This window comes from Branchiostoma belcheri, unplaced genomic scaffold, assembly GCF_001625305.1.
Source record: "Branchiostoma belcheri isolate BF01 breed outbred unplaced genomic scaffold, Haploidv18h27 scaffold78, whole genome shotgun sequence".
Lineage (NCBI taxonomy): Eukaryota > Metazoa > Chordata > Leptocardii > Amphioxiformes > Branchiostomatidae > Branchiostoma > Branchiostoma belcheri.
In genome coordinates this window covers 379,096-395,129 of record NW_017804442.1, presented here as the reverse complement: position 1 = coordinate 395,129, position 16,034 = coordinate 379,096, and the positions used below count along the sequence as shown (strand labels likewise).

The 16,034-nt window shown below is 40.8% G+C and overlaps 4 protein-coding genes across 4 annotated transcripts; 2 read left to right on the top strand and 2 right to left on the bottom strand.

Annotated features, from left to right (window-relative positions):
• The first annotated feature begins 527 nt into the window (after positions 1-527).
• On the top strand, positions 528-3,311 carry LOC109485692 (frizzled-2-like). Its single transcript, XM_019789359.1, has 5 exons — positions 528-599; positions 1,126-1,276; positions 1,758-1,886; positions 2,382-2,469; positions 3,233-3,311. The coding sequence occupies exons 1-5, from the start codon at positions 534-536 to the stop codon at positions 3,309-3,311; spliced, it is 513 nt and encodes a 170-aa protein (XP_019644918.1). The 5' UTR covers positions 528-533.
• Positions 3,312-4,643: 1,332 nt separating this feature from the next.
• LOC109485776 (acetylcholine receptor subunit alpha-type acr-16-like) lies at positions 4,644-8,692 on the top strand. The gene is made up of 6 exons (XM_019789461.1): positions 4,644-4,776; positions 6,175-6,323; positions 6,534-6,578; positions 7,024-7,130; positions 7,655-7,898; positions 8,403-8,692. The coding sequence occupies exons 1-6, from the start codon at positions 4,743-4,745 to the stop codon at positions 8,529-8,531; spliced, it is 708 nt and encodes a 235-aa protein (XP_019645020.1). The 5' UTR covers positions 4,644-4,742; the 3' UTR covers positions 8,532-8,692.
• Positions 8,693-10,430: 1,738 nt separating this feature from the next.
• Positions 10,431-13,745, bottom strand: LOC109485728 (sentrin-specific protease 5-like). The gene is made up of 6 exons (XM_019789394.1): positions 13,603-13,745; positions 12,952-13,077; positions 12,155-12,292; positions 11,635-11,718; positions 11,146-11,196; positions 10,431-10,659 (listed from the first exon to the last, which is right to left on the bottom strand). Exons 1-6 carry the CDS (start codon positions 13,699-13,701, stop codon positions 10,552-10,554), a joined length of 606 nt encoding a protein of 201 aa, XP_019644953.1. The 5' UTR covers positions 13,702-13,745; the 3' UTR covers positions 10,431-10,551.
• A 75-nt stretch (positions 13,746-13,820) lies between these two features.
• On the bottom strand, positions 13,821-15,997 carry LOC109485691. Its single transcript, XM_019789358.1, has 3 exons — positions 15,906-15,997; positions 14,028-15,457; positions 13,821-13,831 (listed from the first exon to the last, which is right to left on the bottom strand). The coding sequence occupies exons 2-3, from the start codon at positions 15,436-15,438 to the stop codon at positions 13,821-13,823; spliced, it is 1,422 nt and encodes a 473-aa protein (XP_019644917.1). The 5' UTR covers positions 15,439-15,457; positions 15,906-15,997.
• Between the last annotated feature and the right edge of the window lie 37 nt (positions 15,998-16,034).

The following is a 16,034-nucleotide window of genomic DNA, read 5'->3' as shown; positions in this document are numbered from 1 at the left end:
CTGGCTAATGGATACTATCTTGCCACCTTGGAGATTGCCTATTGCCTCCCTTGACTCAGTTAAAAGTAAGCTCCTAGTTTTGGTTAGGGACGTCCTCAAAAGATGGGCATCACAAAGATCCCACCACACTTATTGAAAAGAGTAGGGGCCCTATTACTGGTGTGAGTGGATCAAACTTAACAGTCCGGTCTTAATCATAGTGATAGTGTGATTTGATACTGCTCAGCATGCTTTGCCTTTAACTTATGTAAGGCAGTTCCGTGTAGTGTTGTATGAAAAAAACAAACAAGTCAACAGCTTGTTACCTCTCCTAGAGCGTCCGATTGTTGAGTACTTGCCCGAGCACGTGACCAGTACGTGCGAACCCCTGACCATCCCGCTGTGTCAGCATGCGATGTACAACATGACTGTTCTACCCAACATCCTCGGGCACACCAAGCAGGACGAAGCATCGCTAGAGGTGAGTGAACTTGTCGTAGAGCTGTGTACCTAAACAAATTTTAGGTACAAGTACACAGGTTTGTAAGCATGCGATGTACAACATGACTGCTCTACCCAACATCCTCGGACACACCAAGCAGGACGAGGCATCGCTAGAGGTAAGTGTAAAGGGAAAAAGTGACCTCGAACCAGTTTAATTCAAGGAACGCATGAAACAGTTGAGCCACTCTTCCACAAAATGACTCTCATTACAGTTAAATGCAAGAAATGACTAACATCATTCATCTTCTTTTTTGGTCATCCTCAACTGAGGTAACTTTATCATGAAGCATGAAGCTGGCATCATTAGCAACGAAGAAGTAAAGAGATTCAGAACCACCGTACTAATATCTGGGTTAGGGTTAGGATTAGGCACAGTTCTGGATACTCTCTGGGTATTTGCCCAAGGCACAGTTCTGGATACTCATGTCCTATCCAGAGCCATGCCAGAGCATAGTTCTGGATAAAGCATAGTTCTGGATATGCGTGGTCTACTAGAATCCATAACCGTGCCAGAGCACCGGTCTGGATACAGCACAGGTCTGGATATGCATGGACTATCAAGAACCCGGTGCCTGAACATGGTTCTGGATAAAGCACGGATTTGGATACATTTACCGTAACTAATGGATGTTTTTCCCCCAGGTGCACCAGTACTACCCCCTTGTGAAAATGGGCTGTTCGGATGTTCTGGACCAGTTCCTGTGCTTCGTGTACGCCCCTCCATGCACAGTTCTGGACTCGGCCATCCCTCCCTGCCGCAGTCTGTGCGAATCTGCTAGGGGAAGCTGCGAAGGTCTGTTTTTTTCTTACAAAAACAAAATACAATTTTGTAGCAGTAGCTATAGGAACGTGGCACGTTGGCAGAACATACTGTGCCTGCGTGAAACCTCAATTTTTCACGGTTTTCGTTGGATTTTTGGTCAACGTTGCGTCAGAATTTTGCCTGTTGCATATTTTTCCGACATAACACTTGGAAACTATAAATGATGAACCTTGTATACAACCTTATATGAGACGTTCTGCGAGGTGCTATGCAAAATACATTACAGTTTTTGCACAGGTGCAGTACGTTCTGCCAACGTGCTGGATTTTTTAATAAATGTTTGATGACTGTACTCTACCACTATATTAAAAAATAAAAAATTCAGCACTGCAAACTTCTACAAATGCTCAAAAGTTTCTTTTTCTTCACAGGAGTATTTGTCAGGATCCATAAACTTGACAATGACAATATTTATTTGTTTCTTTGTTTGTTTGTTTCTATTTTTGCGAAGGTCTGATGATGAAGTTTGGCTTCGCCTGGCCGGACAATCTGGACTGTTCCAAGTTTCCAGAAGACCATAATCTTTGTTTGGGCACACCTGTCGGGAAACCAGCCAACACAAAGGCACCTCCTGTCCCAGGTAAATTGTACTACATGTACCGAGTAGATATGTTCAGTTTTATCCCATGTATTTCAATAATGTTGTTAAAGAGAACATAGTCTGCTAAACTGGTGATTTTCCTTGACTTTGCTGTGTAGTTTATCCTTTCTCACATTTGGTTTTGTCTCTAGCTTGTCTTGTCTCCGATCCTCTGTTCAAGTCAAAGACAAATATGTAACCCTGAACAGTTCATTTCCTTTTCTCACTTCCTAGATCTTTCCTAATTCTTTTTTTTTCTTTCTTTTGCAAAGGTTTCTCTATAAAGAAATGAAAAAGAAGCAAAAAGTACTAACTTTTTGCTTCTTTTTCATTTCTTTCTTTCTCTTTCGCACCATTGTCTTTACCTTTTACTCTTTTATACTTTATAATTATTGGCCTGTTAAGCCAAGCAGCCATTCAGTGCAATGCATGTTCAAAAACCTAGCTCACCAGAAGTTCTATGATGCATTCCCTGACAACAAGCTGTTGTCCCAGGTTACCAGGGCAGGGTGGGAGACTGCTCTGGGAACGAGATCTGGCCGCTGTACGGGAAGGGGATCCAACTGGAGGAGTGCGCAAGAAGGTGAGCAACCTTTGATCTTTAACTTTTAACCTTAAGGTCCTGGGCCCTCTTGGAAATCAACAATTTACTGTTGGAGAGGCCACCCAGGTGTTCAAGATGAAATAAATAAATAAATAAAGGCCACGGTGTATAATTGTGCAATGGTGTGGTGATGGCTGTGATGACTGGTTTCTATGGTGACCTACAATCCTGAGCTCCTATTGGACTGGTTTCCATAGTGATACAGAATCCTGAGCTCCTATTGGACTAGTTTTCATAGTGACAGAGAATCCTAAACTCCTATTGGACCAGTTTTTGTAGTGATAAAGAATTCTTAGCCAGAAGCTATCAGGGAGGAGACCCATGCAGTCAGCCCGACAGTGAGAGACTGTGTAACACGGTCTAAAAACAAGAGGCCCAATCAGCTCCTGACAAGAGATTGTGTAACACAGGCTCAATCTAGCCTGACTAAACCACGCTCCTGGTGGCCACCCGCCCCAAAGGTTGCTGCTTGCCGGAGAGCCTGTGTTAACACAGACTAAGGCTCAAATGGCCTCTGACAATGTGAGATTTTGTAACACTAGCTATCATTCTCCACAGGTGCACAGACAAAGCTGACTGCGCATATGCGTGGCTTTCATGTACTCAGAGGGAAACTGTCACCCAAAGTTCCAGCCCTGCATGTACTCCTTACCATGGTTTAGCAGTATTTAGGATGCCATATTCGGTTACCGGTACATGTGATCAGCTTTAACAAATGTTTTCTATCTTCTTACATTCGCAGGTGCACAGATGAGGCTGACTGCGTGGCTTTTATGTACTCTGAGGGAAACTGCCACCCCAAGTTCCAGACTTACTCCTAACCATGGTTGGGGGGAGTTTGGCAGTGTTTGGGAGGATATTTTCAGCTACTGGTGGCGGCTTAACAATGTTATCTATCTCTACAGGTGCACAGACGAGGCTGACTGCGTGGCTTTCATGTACTCTGAGGGAAACTGTCACCCAAAGTTCTAGACTTACTCCTAACCATGGTTGGGGGGAGTTTGGGAGGCCATATTCGGTTTAACAAAAAATTATTGTTTTCTATCTTCTTAGGTGCACAGATGAGGCTGACTGCGTGGCTTTTATGTACTCTGAGGGAAACTGTCATCCAAAGTTCCAGACCTGCGATAATGACCACGCCTCATCTGACCCAAACAGTTTCATCTATGACAAGGTTACAGGACCAACAACCACAGGTGAGGCTTTAGACTTCTACTTCTACTTCTACACAATACTAAGCAACACCCCTCGCGGGGCCTAGTGCTTAGGGGAGTGGTCCTTCCCCAGCGTGACCGGTGGTGGTGGTAAAAACAAACAAGAACAAAATCAAGGGCAGTGACTATATACAGAAGTCGTAGCTAGGGGTTGACCACATTCTTACAGCTGGGTACAGCTAGGGAAGCCATAATGGCTGACTACCCCAGCTTTAAAATGCTCAATTGTCTTAGCCATTACCAGTTGGTCAGGTAGGGCATTCCATTCGAGAACTGTTTGTGGGAAGAAACTACCTCTAAATGTCTCTGTTCTACAGTGTAATGTGTAGACTACTAGTATATGTACCTCTAGGGTCTGTACAGGGCTAGAAATAATGGGGGCAGCCCTAGAATGTATGTTTAAATGCGCCAATCTTTTGGCACCCTCTGTTTGGACACCCTTACATTTGTAAATTTTCACATATGGTTATAGGGTTGTCTTGTCACATACTAGTAAGTTGTCGGAACACAGGGACGTTGGAACATGGGAGTGTAACTGGAAAAAAAACACATGCCTGCCCTAACCTGCATAGTTTATGATGATAGTTGCATCGTTGCATAGAACAGATAATGGCACTGACAATGCCATTAAAAATAGCACTTCGGCAAAGCATTATTCATTAAAGAGAATGGAAGGTCTAAAAGGCAAAGAAAATTAGTGGTTCAGGTAAAAATTTGTCTATTGCAGATTATTGTCTGGTTTTGTCAAAAAAGTGTAGATACAATTTCTAACCTGCAAAGCAACTTACCAACTTACATCCCTTTCTGTTCTATTGTATCACAGCCAAACAGCCAACAACAACTCTACCTCAAACCACCACAACTCAACAGACAACAACCACAGTACTGCCAACGACAACAACAACAACCCCCCAAACTACAACACTACCTCCCACAACAACAACCAAAACAACGACAACCAAAACAACAACAACACCACCACCTACTACAACACCTATCATAACCACGACAACGCCGGAACCCGCCCAAACAACGACAATGAGGAAACCGCGACCAGAAAAGCCGTCCCGAGGTATTTTTCTTTTTGTATAAAAATTCTTATTCACACAACCACATCAGAAGATCAGATAGCTTTAAACAATGTCTAGAGTTAGAAGTTCAAGGGTTAGGTGTTACAAGTCATTCAGTGTAATATAGCCAGCTGCCGGCACGCCGCGTGCCTGCAAAGCTGGTATGTTATGCCGAAAGGCGGTTATACCGGCTATACAGATACAGATTGAAGCAATACGTCATAGCTCCCTTGTTACGTTACAAGAGCTTAATGTATATCATTATTAGACTTACAATGCTAAGTAGTTATAAAACTTAAACTGATTACAACAGATTAAAACAAATTTACAGCAATGATATGGGTGAAACAAAATGAAATCTCGCTAGTTTAAGCTTTCTTCTAGTCTGTGTTTTACATTTTATTGTTCAAAATGTTCCCTAGCTTTATTCACTTTCCCAGCCTACAAAAAACTGCATGTCTGTGTAATAACACCTCCCAATTCATGATCATACATCTCGCAAAATGTCGGCCATTTCATACTCCTCTGCACACGGAAAAGAAATCAAACCCAACAATAACTACAAATGTACAGCTAAAGTAGCATTAGCATTACTTATTATCATTTTCACTGTTTATTGTTGTTATCATGTTCTTGCAATTAGCCCTCGGGCATAAATTTGCAATAAACTTTCTATAGAACTGAAACTGATTACAACAGATTAAAACAGATTTACAGCAATTATATGGGCGAAAGAAATGAAATCTTGGTAGTTTAAGCTTTCTTCTAGTCTGTGTTTTACAGTTTTTTATTGTTCAAAATGTTCCCTAGCTTTATTCACTTTCCTAGCCTACAAAAAACTGCATTTCTATTAACACCTCCCAATCCATACATCTCACAAAATGTCGGCCATTTCATACTCCTCTGCACACAGAAAAGAAATCAAACCCAACAATAAGTACAAATGTACAGCTAAAGTAGCATTAGCATTACTTATTATCATTTTCACTGTTTATTGTTGTTATTGTAACGAACCATTTCCTCGCCCTGTCCCCCACCCCATGGTTACGGAATGATGAGAGGAGACGAGAGGTGTACTTGCAGTAGCGTGTATTCTTCAGTAGAACATGTGGTACACTCATCTAGATCAATCCGGTTCCAAAGGAGGACTAGACCACTTGCCACCGGGGGTGGCGGGTTGTACCATTCCCATAGGGGGAATATTAGATCCTTACATTATCATGTTCTTGCAATTAGCCCTCGGGCATGAATTTGCAATAAACTTTCTATAAAACTTAAACTGATTACAACAGATTAAAACAGATTTACAGCAATGATGTGGGCAAAACAAATTGAAATCTAGGTAGTTTTAAGCTTTCTTCTAGTCTGTGTTTTACAGTTTTTTTGTTGTTTGTCCCAAGGCATGTTGGCAGGATGGAGCTTGGCCTCAGCAACAAGACTACGCAGTGACTTACTTGTTTCTTACGACAAGACAGTCATACCTCAATACATGGCAGATGAACCTGTAGAGGTCCAACTGGCCATGTCAGCGCAGAAAATTCTCAACTTGGTGGGTGGAAGAAGTTGAAAATAATCTAATCTTAACATATATTTAACATAAGATGGGATTTAATCCTCATGGCAGCTGTTTAATACTTCTAGATCAATGAATCCTTCTTATAAGACACAAGTCTGAATTGTTACTATATATAAGTTATAAAAATGATTAAAATATATTAGCTAAAATTGTTTTCTACAAAAATCAATGTTCTTTTCCCAGGACCTGAGTACTGACACCTTGCAAATCCACACATGGCTGACTATGGTGAGAAAATTTCATGTGATTGTAAAATGTGATGTGAAAAAACTCTACCCTATCTCTATTAGCACATCTAACTGTAAGCATTGTTTACATTTATCTAGTGATATACATTGTAAGTACATGTAATACTATACCTACATGTAGTAAGTGGCAACAAGTTCCACTCTGTGGTAGATTTTTAACTCTTTTCTGAGCTAGTACTATGACTTACTTAGTATAGTAAGTATTACTGTACATATATTAGTGGCAACAAGTTCCACCCTACATCAGTTTTAGGAAAAAACAAATTTTTGAACACCGCAATCTTTAGTTGATAACTCCGGTACTTGATGGTATGACTCTGGTTTTAACTCTTTTCTGAGCTAGTACATGTATTAGATACTCAGTAGCTGGTACCTCCACCAGTTTATTAACTGTTTATTTTCTGAACCCTTTTTTCTTCCTCCAGACTTGGACAGATGTTCGTCTCAAGTGGGACCCTGAGGATTACGGCGTCTCGAGTGTGCGTCTTCCGGTCAAAGAGCTCTGGACTCCTGACATCACCAACTATGGAAGGTTTGTCTTCATGGAAAATGGTCCAACTTTCTTCCAAAAAATTGAGAAATTTTTTAGAGCTTCCTCAGGATCAGTGAGGACTGGTGGAAAATTTGAAAAGAGGACTGGTCCAAAAGTTTGATGTCATAAGCAGCACAACATGTCAGTTTTGTACTGTAGGTACTGTACCTTTGCCTATATTTAAGGGGGCCTGTAAGCCCCTTTCCATGGAGCGTAATCGGCCATTGTAATTCTACTTAGAGCATTGACAGACCGCTCTAATTCAACGTAGAGCGTAATTGGCGCATTTTGCATAGAGCGTATTTGCCGTTTTAGTTCTACGCAATGCGTTGTAGCCACTTGGAATTTATTGTAAAGCGTAATCGCTACTGTAGCATAATACATAGCCGGTGCTCAGAATTTAGCGTAGAGCATTGTCGGGACCCCCTATGCAGACCCTCATTTAACCACAGTGACTGAAAAAACACTATAATACTCTTTGGACTGTTCAAGTAATGAATGTTGATCATTTTACCACCCTACAGTGTAGACCAGGATAGCACATATGTGCCCATCATGGGAAACGCTGTCATCTCTAGCGATGGCCAAGTGCACTACGTCACTCCTTGGACCCTAAGAACCAGCTGTGTAGTACTGCCCCCTGGTGAGGAAAAGTGGAACTGCACCGTTAAGCTGGGGTCCTGGGTGTACGATGGATACTCCATGGATGTGAAGAACACGGCTGACACTATGGACACTTCTAGCTTTCAGATGGACAGACGTTGGGAGGTAGGAATAAGAAAATTCTGCTTCATTTTCATATTCCACCACATCCATGTACCAAATCAGTGTGGGAAGCCCTAGCCTCTACCAGGCTTCGGGAGGTGGCTGGAAAGAGTAGAAATCGGCCAAATACATGTAGATAGATACATGTAACATGCCAGGGGAGTTGGTCAGGGCATCACTCCCTGAAACCTCTATATGACTGTCTCTTGTCACCGGGTTGAAGAAGAGACAGAGTGTGTCTCGAAAGCTCCCCAGAGTAGCTGTGTTCTGGTACAAATATTTCAATCTCCAAGCAGATCCCTATCGGTGGCAAAAAGACAGTATCAAATTGGTCAGGCAGTATCCATTAGCCAGAGAAGGTCGCCGGCCACCGACGGGTGGTTGGTGGGGATAGTGACAAAAAAAAACGGCCATATATAAAAAGCTAACGATCATTCCCCCACAACCTCTGCTTGGAGAGTATAAATATTTGTCAAAAAGGTTAACACGAGTGTTTTTCCCCCACAGGTTGTATCTGCCGAGGCCCACCGACATGTTGCTGTGTATCTCTGCTGTCCAGAGCCATACATCGATGTCAGCTATGCTCTGGTACTCCAACGGAGGATGCCAACTAGTTCTCCTTCATTACAACATTAAGTTCACTTTTAATTGCATGGCCTGCGGCAGGGCTTGAAATTAAAACGGCCGCTGACCACTAAATTAAAATTTAGACTGGGACAACTAAAAAGACACTTTGGGAAATTTTTGGGATGATAGAAAAATAATCAACATCAGAATGTCAGCCCTTATTTTGTTTATCAGGCACATGTCCCGGCTTTTGGATCCGGAAAAATCCCCAGTTGAGATTTATTTTTGGGACAGTGCTGGAACAATAGGAAGTTAATTTTGAGGCCTGCTGCAATACACAGTCAAATCTGACAAGGTGGTTACCATGGACAGGATTTTTAATGCTTATGTCAGTGGGAAAAATTATCCAAGAGGAGAGAGAGGAGGCCACTAAAAGCCATCACATTGGTCAGGTAGTCCTTTCACATGTATGTAGTATTTAGGTTTGACTGTATATCAATGGCCTGGTTGACCTTATGTACATTGGTCATTTGTACAGATTTGATGGAATAAGGCTAGGATTTGGTAAGACTGGTTAAGTTATAAAGGCCTGTTGTATTAATGTTGTCATGTTTTTGTAAAGCTAAAATATGTCAAAGGAATGTACATTAGGTTTCTTAAGTTTGGCTTGTTTTCTTTTGGTAAATGATATGCGGTACTGGCACATTGTGTAACAACTTATTATTATCATTAACTGTTGATTTATGTATAGAAATAGCTAATGCAGAAATAGGGAGAGTAGTATAACGTTGTGAAAGACAAAGTCAGACCCACAAAAATGCCAGTCGCTTTTTTGTGAGTCTGGTTTTAGCAAAAATGAGAACGATACATGTACATGTTGATATAGTTTCTTATACAGTCTGGATGGATGTATATCGTTGAGTATAATATTATATAATAACATTGCAACAAATGGAAACCTTATAGGTTTATTGAAAGTGAATAACATATATTAAGTGAACTTGCATTTCATGGTTTTTAAGTCAAGTAATGTATTGTCGCTCTTTAGCTTTAGTCAAGAGAGTTGAGAATTGATTTTAAGCTTTTAACTGCTTGTATATAATAGGGATAGACATCATCTACTAAGTACAGTTTTGTATTACCTTCTTTGTAGTTTGAACTTTTTTTTTTACTTTAAGTAACATGTTTCTGAAAAACAGATGATTATGAAGTGAGTTCACATTTGGTTATGTTGTAGCTTTGAATATCAAAATAAGTTTTTAAATAAATTGTGTGACATAGGTATTATCATCACACAACGTTAGAAAAAAAAAATGGTTCCACAATATCTGGAAGTAAAGAAATTAACCATCACATTTGTCTCTTTCCTTTTTACTTAGCATTTTTGTCATGTTGCTTTTAGTATGCTTGAATTTTAGCTTGGGCTTGGTTTGTCAACATAAATATCTACTACTGTTTCTAAGGCTTACACAGGCCAGCTCCTTGGAGCAGAGGAGTAGGCTCTGGAAACAGTCTGATATCCAGGCTACAACTAAATGGCAGATATGGAAGAGGGAACAAACTTGCAGCAGTGTGCTTCAAAACTTTGCAAACAACAGAACAGAATATTGCACAATTTGTTAGAAAAACCTTTTTAACTCGAACACTCACACTGCAAATTTTCAGGGCACCACTTTGGACAAATAAATTAGTTCATGCTTCCCTCAAAATGAATTACTGCAAATTCATTAATTTCTGTGTTAGAAGGGGAAAGGGGGCTTTCCCTTTTCAAATTCAACAGAACTGGTGTCTCAAGTTTCTCACAAATTTTAGTCAGTTGCCTCTCTTTTGGTTACCCTAAAAAACTAAGCTTTTGTCTCTGATCATGAAAAAATGTGCACAGGTTTACCAAGTTGAAAAGGACCAAATTTTCCAGTTTCTCACGCTACAGAAGCTTGTGTTGCAGCAAGTTTCTCAGACAAATTTTAGCCAGTTGTGTCTTTTTGGTAACTCTATGAAATTAAGCTCTTGCATCTTATGATGGAAGATGTTTAAGAATTGTGCACAGATTTTCCAAGTTCAAAAGCACCGGATTTTCCAGTTCCTCACTTTACAGAAGCTTGTGTTGCAGCAGCTCCTGTGTCATCTGACAGCGAAACTTTGGCATGTCCTTCTGACTGAAGTCCATCGGCCGTCCTTCCATGATGCATCGGGCATACTGCAGCAAAAACACAAATTATATTAGACAGGTAACATTTGCAAAGCAAATGCATAAGGTTAAACTTTACCTAGCCTAGCAAACTACTGCTCTGTTTATTGTTACTCAAACACATTCAGATATAATATATGGTGACAAGGCTCTCCAATTCTGTCCTGCTACAAAATGTGACCCAACACCACAGGGTGTCTGCTATAGTAAAAGATACTGTGGTGACAGACGCCTAGAGTCCAGGTCCTTGACTTTATTTGTTTGGAGAAGAAGAAGAAGAAGAAACTGAGCAAAAACAATACTTTTGCAAAGGTTAACATTATGACTCTTTATCTTTGTTGTCCTTTAGAGCCTAACTACAGAAGAACAGGGTAATTGAATGACAACTTTAAGAGTTATTTTCACAGCAAAATATATGATAAATGTGCAATATGATTTTGTATCAACAGTGTTGTAATGTGTAGTTAAAAAAAATCATCCACAAAATTCTCCCACCTGACAAACAAAAACTCCACAGTCACCACTGGTCTCCTGCACTGGGATGTCCTGAAACAAACCATGTGACTATCATGTGAACATCATGTGAACATCATGTGAACTTCATGTGAACATCATGCAAACACCATCATGAACATGGATCTGAGTGGTATGTTCTTGGCAGTGATATTCTATAAAGAAAAACAATGTGAACATCATAATTTATATGATAGTACATTTATGTACTAGCCTGGTAACCAAACCTATCATAGCTCCTGAGTCCTACATCCTCTCAGGGACTCAGAGCTATAATAAGCTTGGTAACCAGGCTAACAATGTACATGTATATTCTGTCCTGTAGTTTGATTTATTCAGATGTGAATTGATCAATATTAGACAATAAATCAATCACCTCTCTGCAGTGTCAATCAATCAATCAATCAATCAATCAATCAATCAATCAATCAATCAATCAATCAATCAATCAATCAATCAATCAATTCTCACCTCTCTGAAGTGTCCTTCCCAGCCTGAGGTAAAGTCAGCCTCTCCTCTCTCCTCTGCCTCACAACACAAGTAGCTCACCAGCCTCTGCAATAAACAACATACGTTAAAGAACCCACGTGAGTAGAAGTGGGACAAACAATTATGGTCTAAACATGGGGAAGGGAATTTTCCCGACCAGCCTCGTAACCGCTGCTTCTCTTATTGTGTCAGTTAGTCCTCACTACTTGTGAGAAATTGGGCTGGTCTCAATCTTGATGTTTCTGACTCAGGGAGAAGAGTTACTGAGAAGTATCCGAGCGCAAATCTACGCCGACTGAACACGCACCATAATTCAACTTTTACAGTCTCAAATCTGACGTATTCCTCTAACATTCACCACAGATATGCCATCTCAATCCATGCACAGAACAATCTCTGCACCTTTCTCTAGTAGAGTATTGTGCAGTACTACGTTGTGCCCGGACTACTTTTGACTACGGGGTTCGCCCATAAATACTGTGTTGTGCGGCCTCAACCCTACCTGTAGACAGGTGAGGTTAGCACCCCCTCGTGAATCGTAGAGGAACAGCAGTTTGTCCTGTACAGCCACCTCGGCCAGACACCAGTGGTTGCCCAGGTGAAGAGGCACCAGCAACACAGATTTCTGGAAAATCTGCACCTGTGGAAACAAGCAATCAAAGATTTCACGCATCCATGAAGTATTGAGAGTTGTTGTAGCAGTTAAGCATTACTCTCCAAGCAGAGGTTTGGGTTTTGGTTTCTGTTTTAGGCGTGTTTTAGGCTTTTTTATTGGGTTTTCTTTTTTGCACTGGAATTTTTTTGACCTAGTGCAAAAAAGAAACCCTGATAAAAAAGCCTAAAAACATGCCGAATATAAACCAAATATATACTTTTGCTTGGAGAGTAGTTTAGCATGGTGTCCAAACCTTTTCTAGCTACGAAGTCTCTTTCCTCCTCTCTGAAAATATTTGCAAAGAGGATGAAAGTGGCTTAGTATCTAAAATAGGTAGGGCCACTTTCCCATGTGTTTCCTTCACCAGATACTGTGCTTTAGGTAAAACAGCGTAGTAGAAAACAATTTGACAGGTCATGACTGACTTGAATCTCAGTTTCGAAGAGGTACATTGGACCGTACAAGAGCACTGGTCAGATGTAACCTTGTATAGCTCTGTCCTTGGTGCTGAAATACATGCCCTACTGGCTAGACACAGTTTGACAGCCCACTGCCCCTACAGCCTCAAAGACTATGGGACTACCTTTTACCTTTACCAAGAAGTTAAGGTAGTTTGAATAGAAAAGAAATGATCTGGTTCGTACCTTTCTAGTCCACCTCCTGACCCCCTGGTAGCCCTTCCTGCACAGCTGTGTGTAGAAGAAGGTGTTGAAACAGTACACATCATCTGGACGGGCTTCAGACAGCAGATCAAAGTAACCGTTCAGAACCTGCATTTAGTGCAAGGTGAGGAAGGATCAATCTACATGTAATTACTAATAGTTAATCAAGCTTCTATGAAACAAGATTGAACTGCAATATCCAACACAAGAAATTGGACCCAAATTTTTGAGGATAGTTTTTGTCAAGGATATTGCAGTTCAAACTTGTTTCATAATGACTTCTACCAACACAGATGAACTTTCAAGATAAGGTATTCATTTTTGTCCAAGTTTCTTGAGCAACATTCTTTTTTGAGTTGAGTTTCCTGATGCAGTGTTTCTTAATCCTTACCTGTCCCTCAGTAAGCTAAATATCTTGAACACACAAAGTTTCCAAACAACTCTGTGCATTGGCCAAACATTCTACATGCACATGTAGCATTGTGGCATTTCATTCTAACCAGTATTTGCAAGATTTTGATACATTGACAAGACGTGCAATTCTAAAACCAAAGATATGTAACACTAGATTGGAATTTATAATAAATCAAGATATCAAAACAGAGTAGTGACATCAGGTGTCATGTGACTCACATTATCATTCAGCCATTCGTGGGGTGCAAGGGTCATCAGGTCAGCGACCTCCAGGTCAAGTTTCCTGGGAGAGCTGACTGAACTTGTTGCCTGTTTCATCCCAACTGTGGCCAAACTGTCATCTTCAGCACAACCATTCCTGACTGTGATTGGTCCATTTTGTACACTTCCACCTGAGCTGCTACAAAGGTCTTTCCTGATTGGCTGCCTACGTTTCATTACATCATCACTGACATCAGAGGTGTCGGTTGATGTGATTGGTCCATTGCAGTCTTTTGTGTTGTCACAATCTTTGGGTATGACAAGTTTGTCCTGCAGAATTTCCACAATGTTTTCTTCTTTACACATATTCTTTAGCGGCCTCTGTTGGTCATGTAAACTTGCACTGCTCATGGTTGTCATATCACTTTTCCCTACATATCTACTTTGTCCTTCTTTGAGAAAGTTTTTCTTTTCACTCCTTCCTGTCTCAGCTGTATTTTTCTGTCTCATAGCACCAGAAGTACCAGTAGGTGACCTAGTACTTTCTGCTTTTGTACATGAAGTGTTCCTGTGCTGTACTTCTGACTCGATTGTTGTCTCACATGTTGCACCCTGTAACTTCCAAGCAGGTTCATGTACCTTGCTTAGCTGTTGATTGTCCGGAACTGTTTGCTGTTCATTCCCTAATTCAGTCAGTTTCACTTCAGTCTTTTCTCCATCTGAATCATCTGAGCTATCGTCTGACTCTACCTCCCATGGACAAGTTGGAAACAATCCAATGGATAAAGCTGTTGTGGACTCTACTTCCATGATAGCTGACTTCATTCCTGACTTATTAAGTTTGCCTAACTTTTGATTATCAGACACTGTTTGCTTCTTCTTATACTCAATTTCAGTCACTTCCCATTTACTGTCTTTCCTGTTTGAATCTGGATGAAGTTTTTGAGTGGCAGTATCTGACATTGTCTTGGTCTTAGCAAGCTTTTCTCCTTGATTGCACCTCTTTTCGTCAATGTGTTTGAGCTGTTTTTCCTCATTCCTTGTGTGAGTTATGGGTGAAACATACCATTTAGACTGTCTGCTGTCCTCCACAGTAGTGCCTACACATGCAAGTTCACTCTTCTTCTTTAATGATGGTTTCTGCTGGCTTTCTACTGCGCAGACACCATTTTCTGAAGGTTCACTGCAATGGCCTGAGTTGTACTGCATTACTTTATGGCAAGGGTTTGGCTTGGGTGTTCTTTTTACACAAGTTTTTGTTGTGGTGCCAGTCCTTAAGTTTAACAGAGGAGTAAAATGTTTGTGAGATGGATACCCATTGTATTTCACCTTGTATTGCTTGTACCTTCTTGTATGGTTAGTACTGTTTCTGTGCTCCTTCCCAGATTTACTGCACATTGGTTTCTCTTTGGTATGACTTGTTCTTTCCTCTTTTCTCATCAATGTTGATGGTTCTGGGACTTTTTGGTCTGCGACTTTGTTAACATAAGACTTATTTCCACTTTCCAGTCCATGACTTTCGCAAGACTTTGGAGACTTCATTTCTAGTTCATGTACAGATTTCAGCTGTGTTGTTCTCTTCTTGGCTTCACCCACAGTTCTGCTTTTACTCCCCACTCTTTGTGGTTTGACAATCTTACCACTGACTCTTCTATCAACACAAGGCTTCCTTCTATGTTCCTGTGCAGTCTCCACACGGTTAGATGGTGTCAAACTCAGAAATGAAGACCTCCTCTTAAAGTGTAAGACCAGATGAAGATGTCCGTCGGGTGAGCCTGCTGTGCTGACACAGAGTCTGGAGCGCTTACACTTCCGGGGTGCTGTCCACGGCATACCATCCCCCTCTCTCTTCATACTGTCATAGGTTACGGACCTGTAATATACATGGCAGTGTGTTATGGTTTGACATTACAGCATTTACACAGTTATGCCCCTATAGCTATGTTCAGTCTGGCACGCTTACATGCTGAGGCGCTGTCCAGGGCACACTGCCCCCCTCCCTCTTCATACTGACTTCAGATATGGACCTGTAAATACATTGTACTAGTGTGTTATGGTTTATGTTACACAGTTATATCCCTATGTTTTGACACCTCTATATAATTACTGACAACACTAACCGGTTGTTGGAAGATTGGCATGTTGCACTGCAGTATAATGCACTCCAGCAAAAATTTGACTCCAACATGAATTATTATGTTACAGCCTCAGCCAAAATAATAATATATGAATCAAAATGATAAATTTATTTGTTCCCTTCTTCTACAGGTCGTCTATTACTAGTTCTATTTAACAACAAACCGTAAACATGCCTTTTCTACCTTTAAAAAGGCACACCATACATGGTATGGTTTTAGGAAGTACATAAGCGTCGTGAAAGTGTGTCAATTTTACATAATATTCCAAAAATTCCCTACTTATTTCAGCGCTTCGCCATCGCATGGGCGCCG

What these genes read in the sequence shown, in the direction of transcription:
- LOC109485776 (XM_019789461.1), top strand. Translation starts at nt 4,743, where the DNA reads ATGAGGAAACCGCGACCAGAAAAGCCGTCCCGAG. An exon ending in CGCAGAAAATTCTCAACTTG is followed by an intron (nt 6,324 to 6,533) that starts GTGGGTGGAAGA and finishes TTCTTTTCCCAG; the next exon opens with GACCTGAGTACTGACACCTT. An exon ending in GACATCACCAACTATGGAAG is followed by an intron (nt 7,131 to 7,654) that starts GTTTGTCTTCAT and finishes ACCACCCTACAG; the next exon opens with TGTAGACCAGGATAGCACAT.
- LOC109485728 (XM_019789394.1), bottom strand. Translation starts at nt 13,701, where the DNA reads ATGAAACAGGCAACAAGTTCAGTCAGCTCTCCCAGGAAACTTGACCTG. An exon ending in CTAACCTCACCTGTCTACAG is followed by an intron (nt 11,719 to 12,154) that starts GTAGGGTTGAGG and finishes TGTTTATTGCAG; the next exon opens with AGGCTGGTGAGCTACTTGTG. An exon ending in GTGGAGTTTTTGTTTGTCAG is followed by an intron (nt 10,660 to 11,145) that starts GTGGGAGAATTT and finishes TTTTTGCTGCAG; the next exon opens with TATGCCCGATGCATCATGGA.
- LOC109485691 (XM_019789358.1), bottom strand. Translation starts at nt 15,438, where the DNA reads ATGAAGAGAGAGGGGGATGGTATGCCGTGGACAGCACCCCGGAAGTGT.
- LOC109485692 (XM_019789359.1), top strand. Translation starts at nt 534, where the DNA reads ATGTACAACATGACTGCTCTACCCAACATCCTCGGACACACCAAGCAG. An exon ending in TGCTAGGGGAAGCTGCGAAG is followed by an intron (nt 1,277 to 1,757) that starts GTCTGTTTTTTT and finishes ATTTTTGCGAAG; the next exon opens with GTCTGATGATGAAGTTTGGC. An exon ending in CTGGAGGAGTGCGCAAGAAG is followed by an intron (nt 2,470 to 3,232) that starts GTGAGCAACCTT and finishes TTACATTCGCAG; the next exon opens with GTGCACAGATGAGGCTGACT.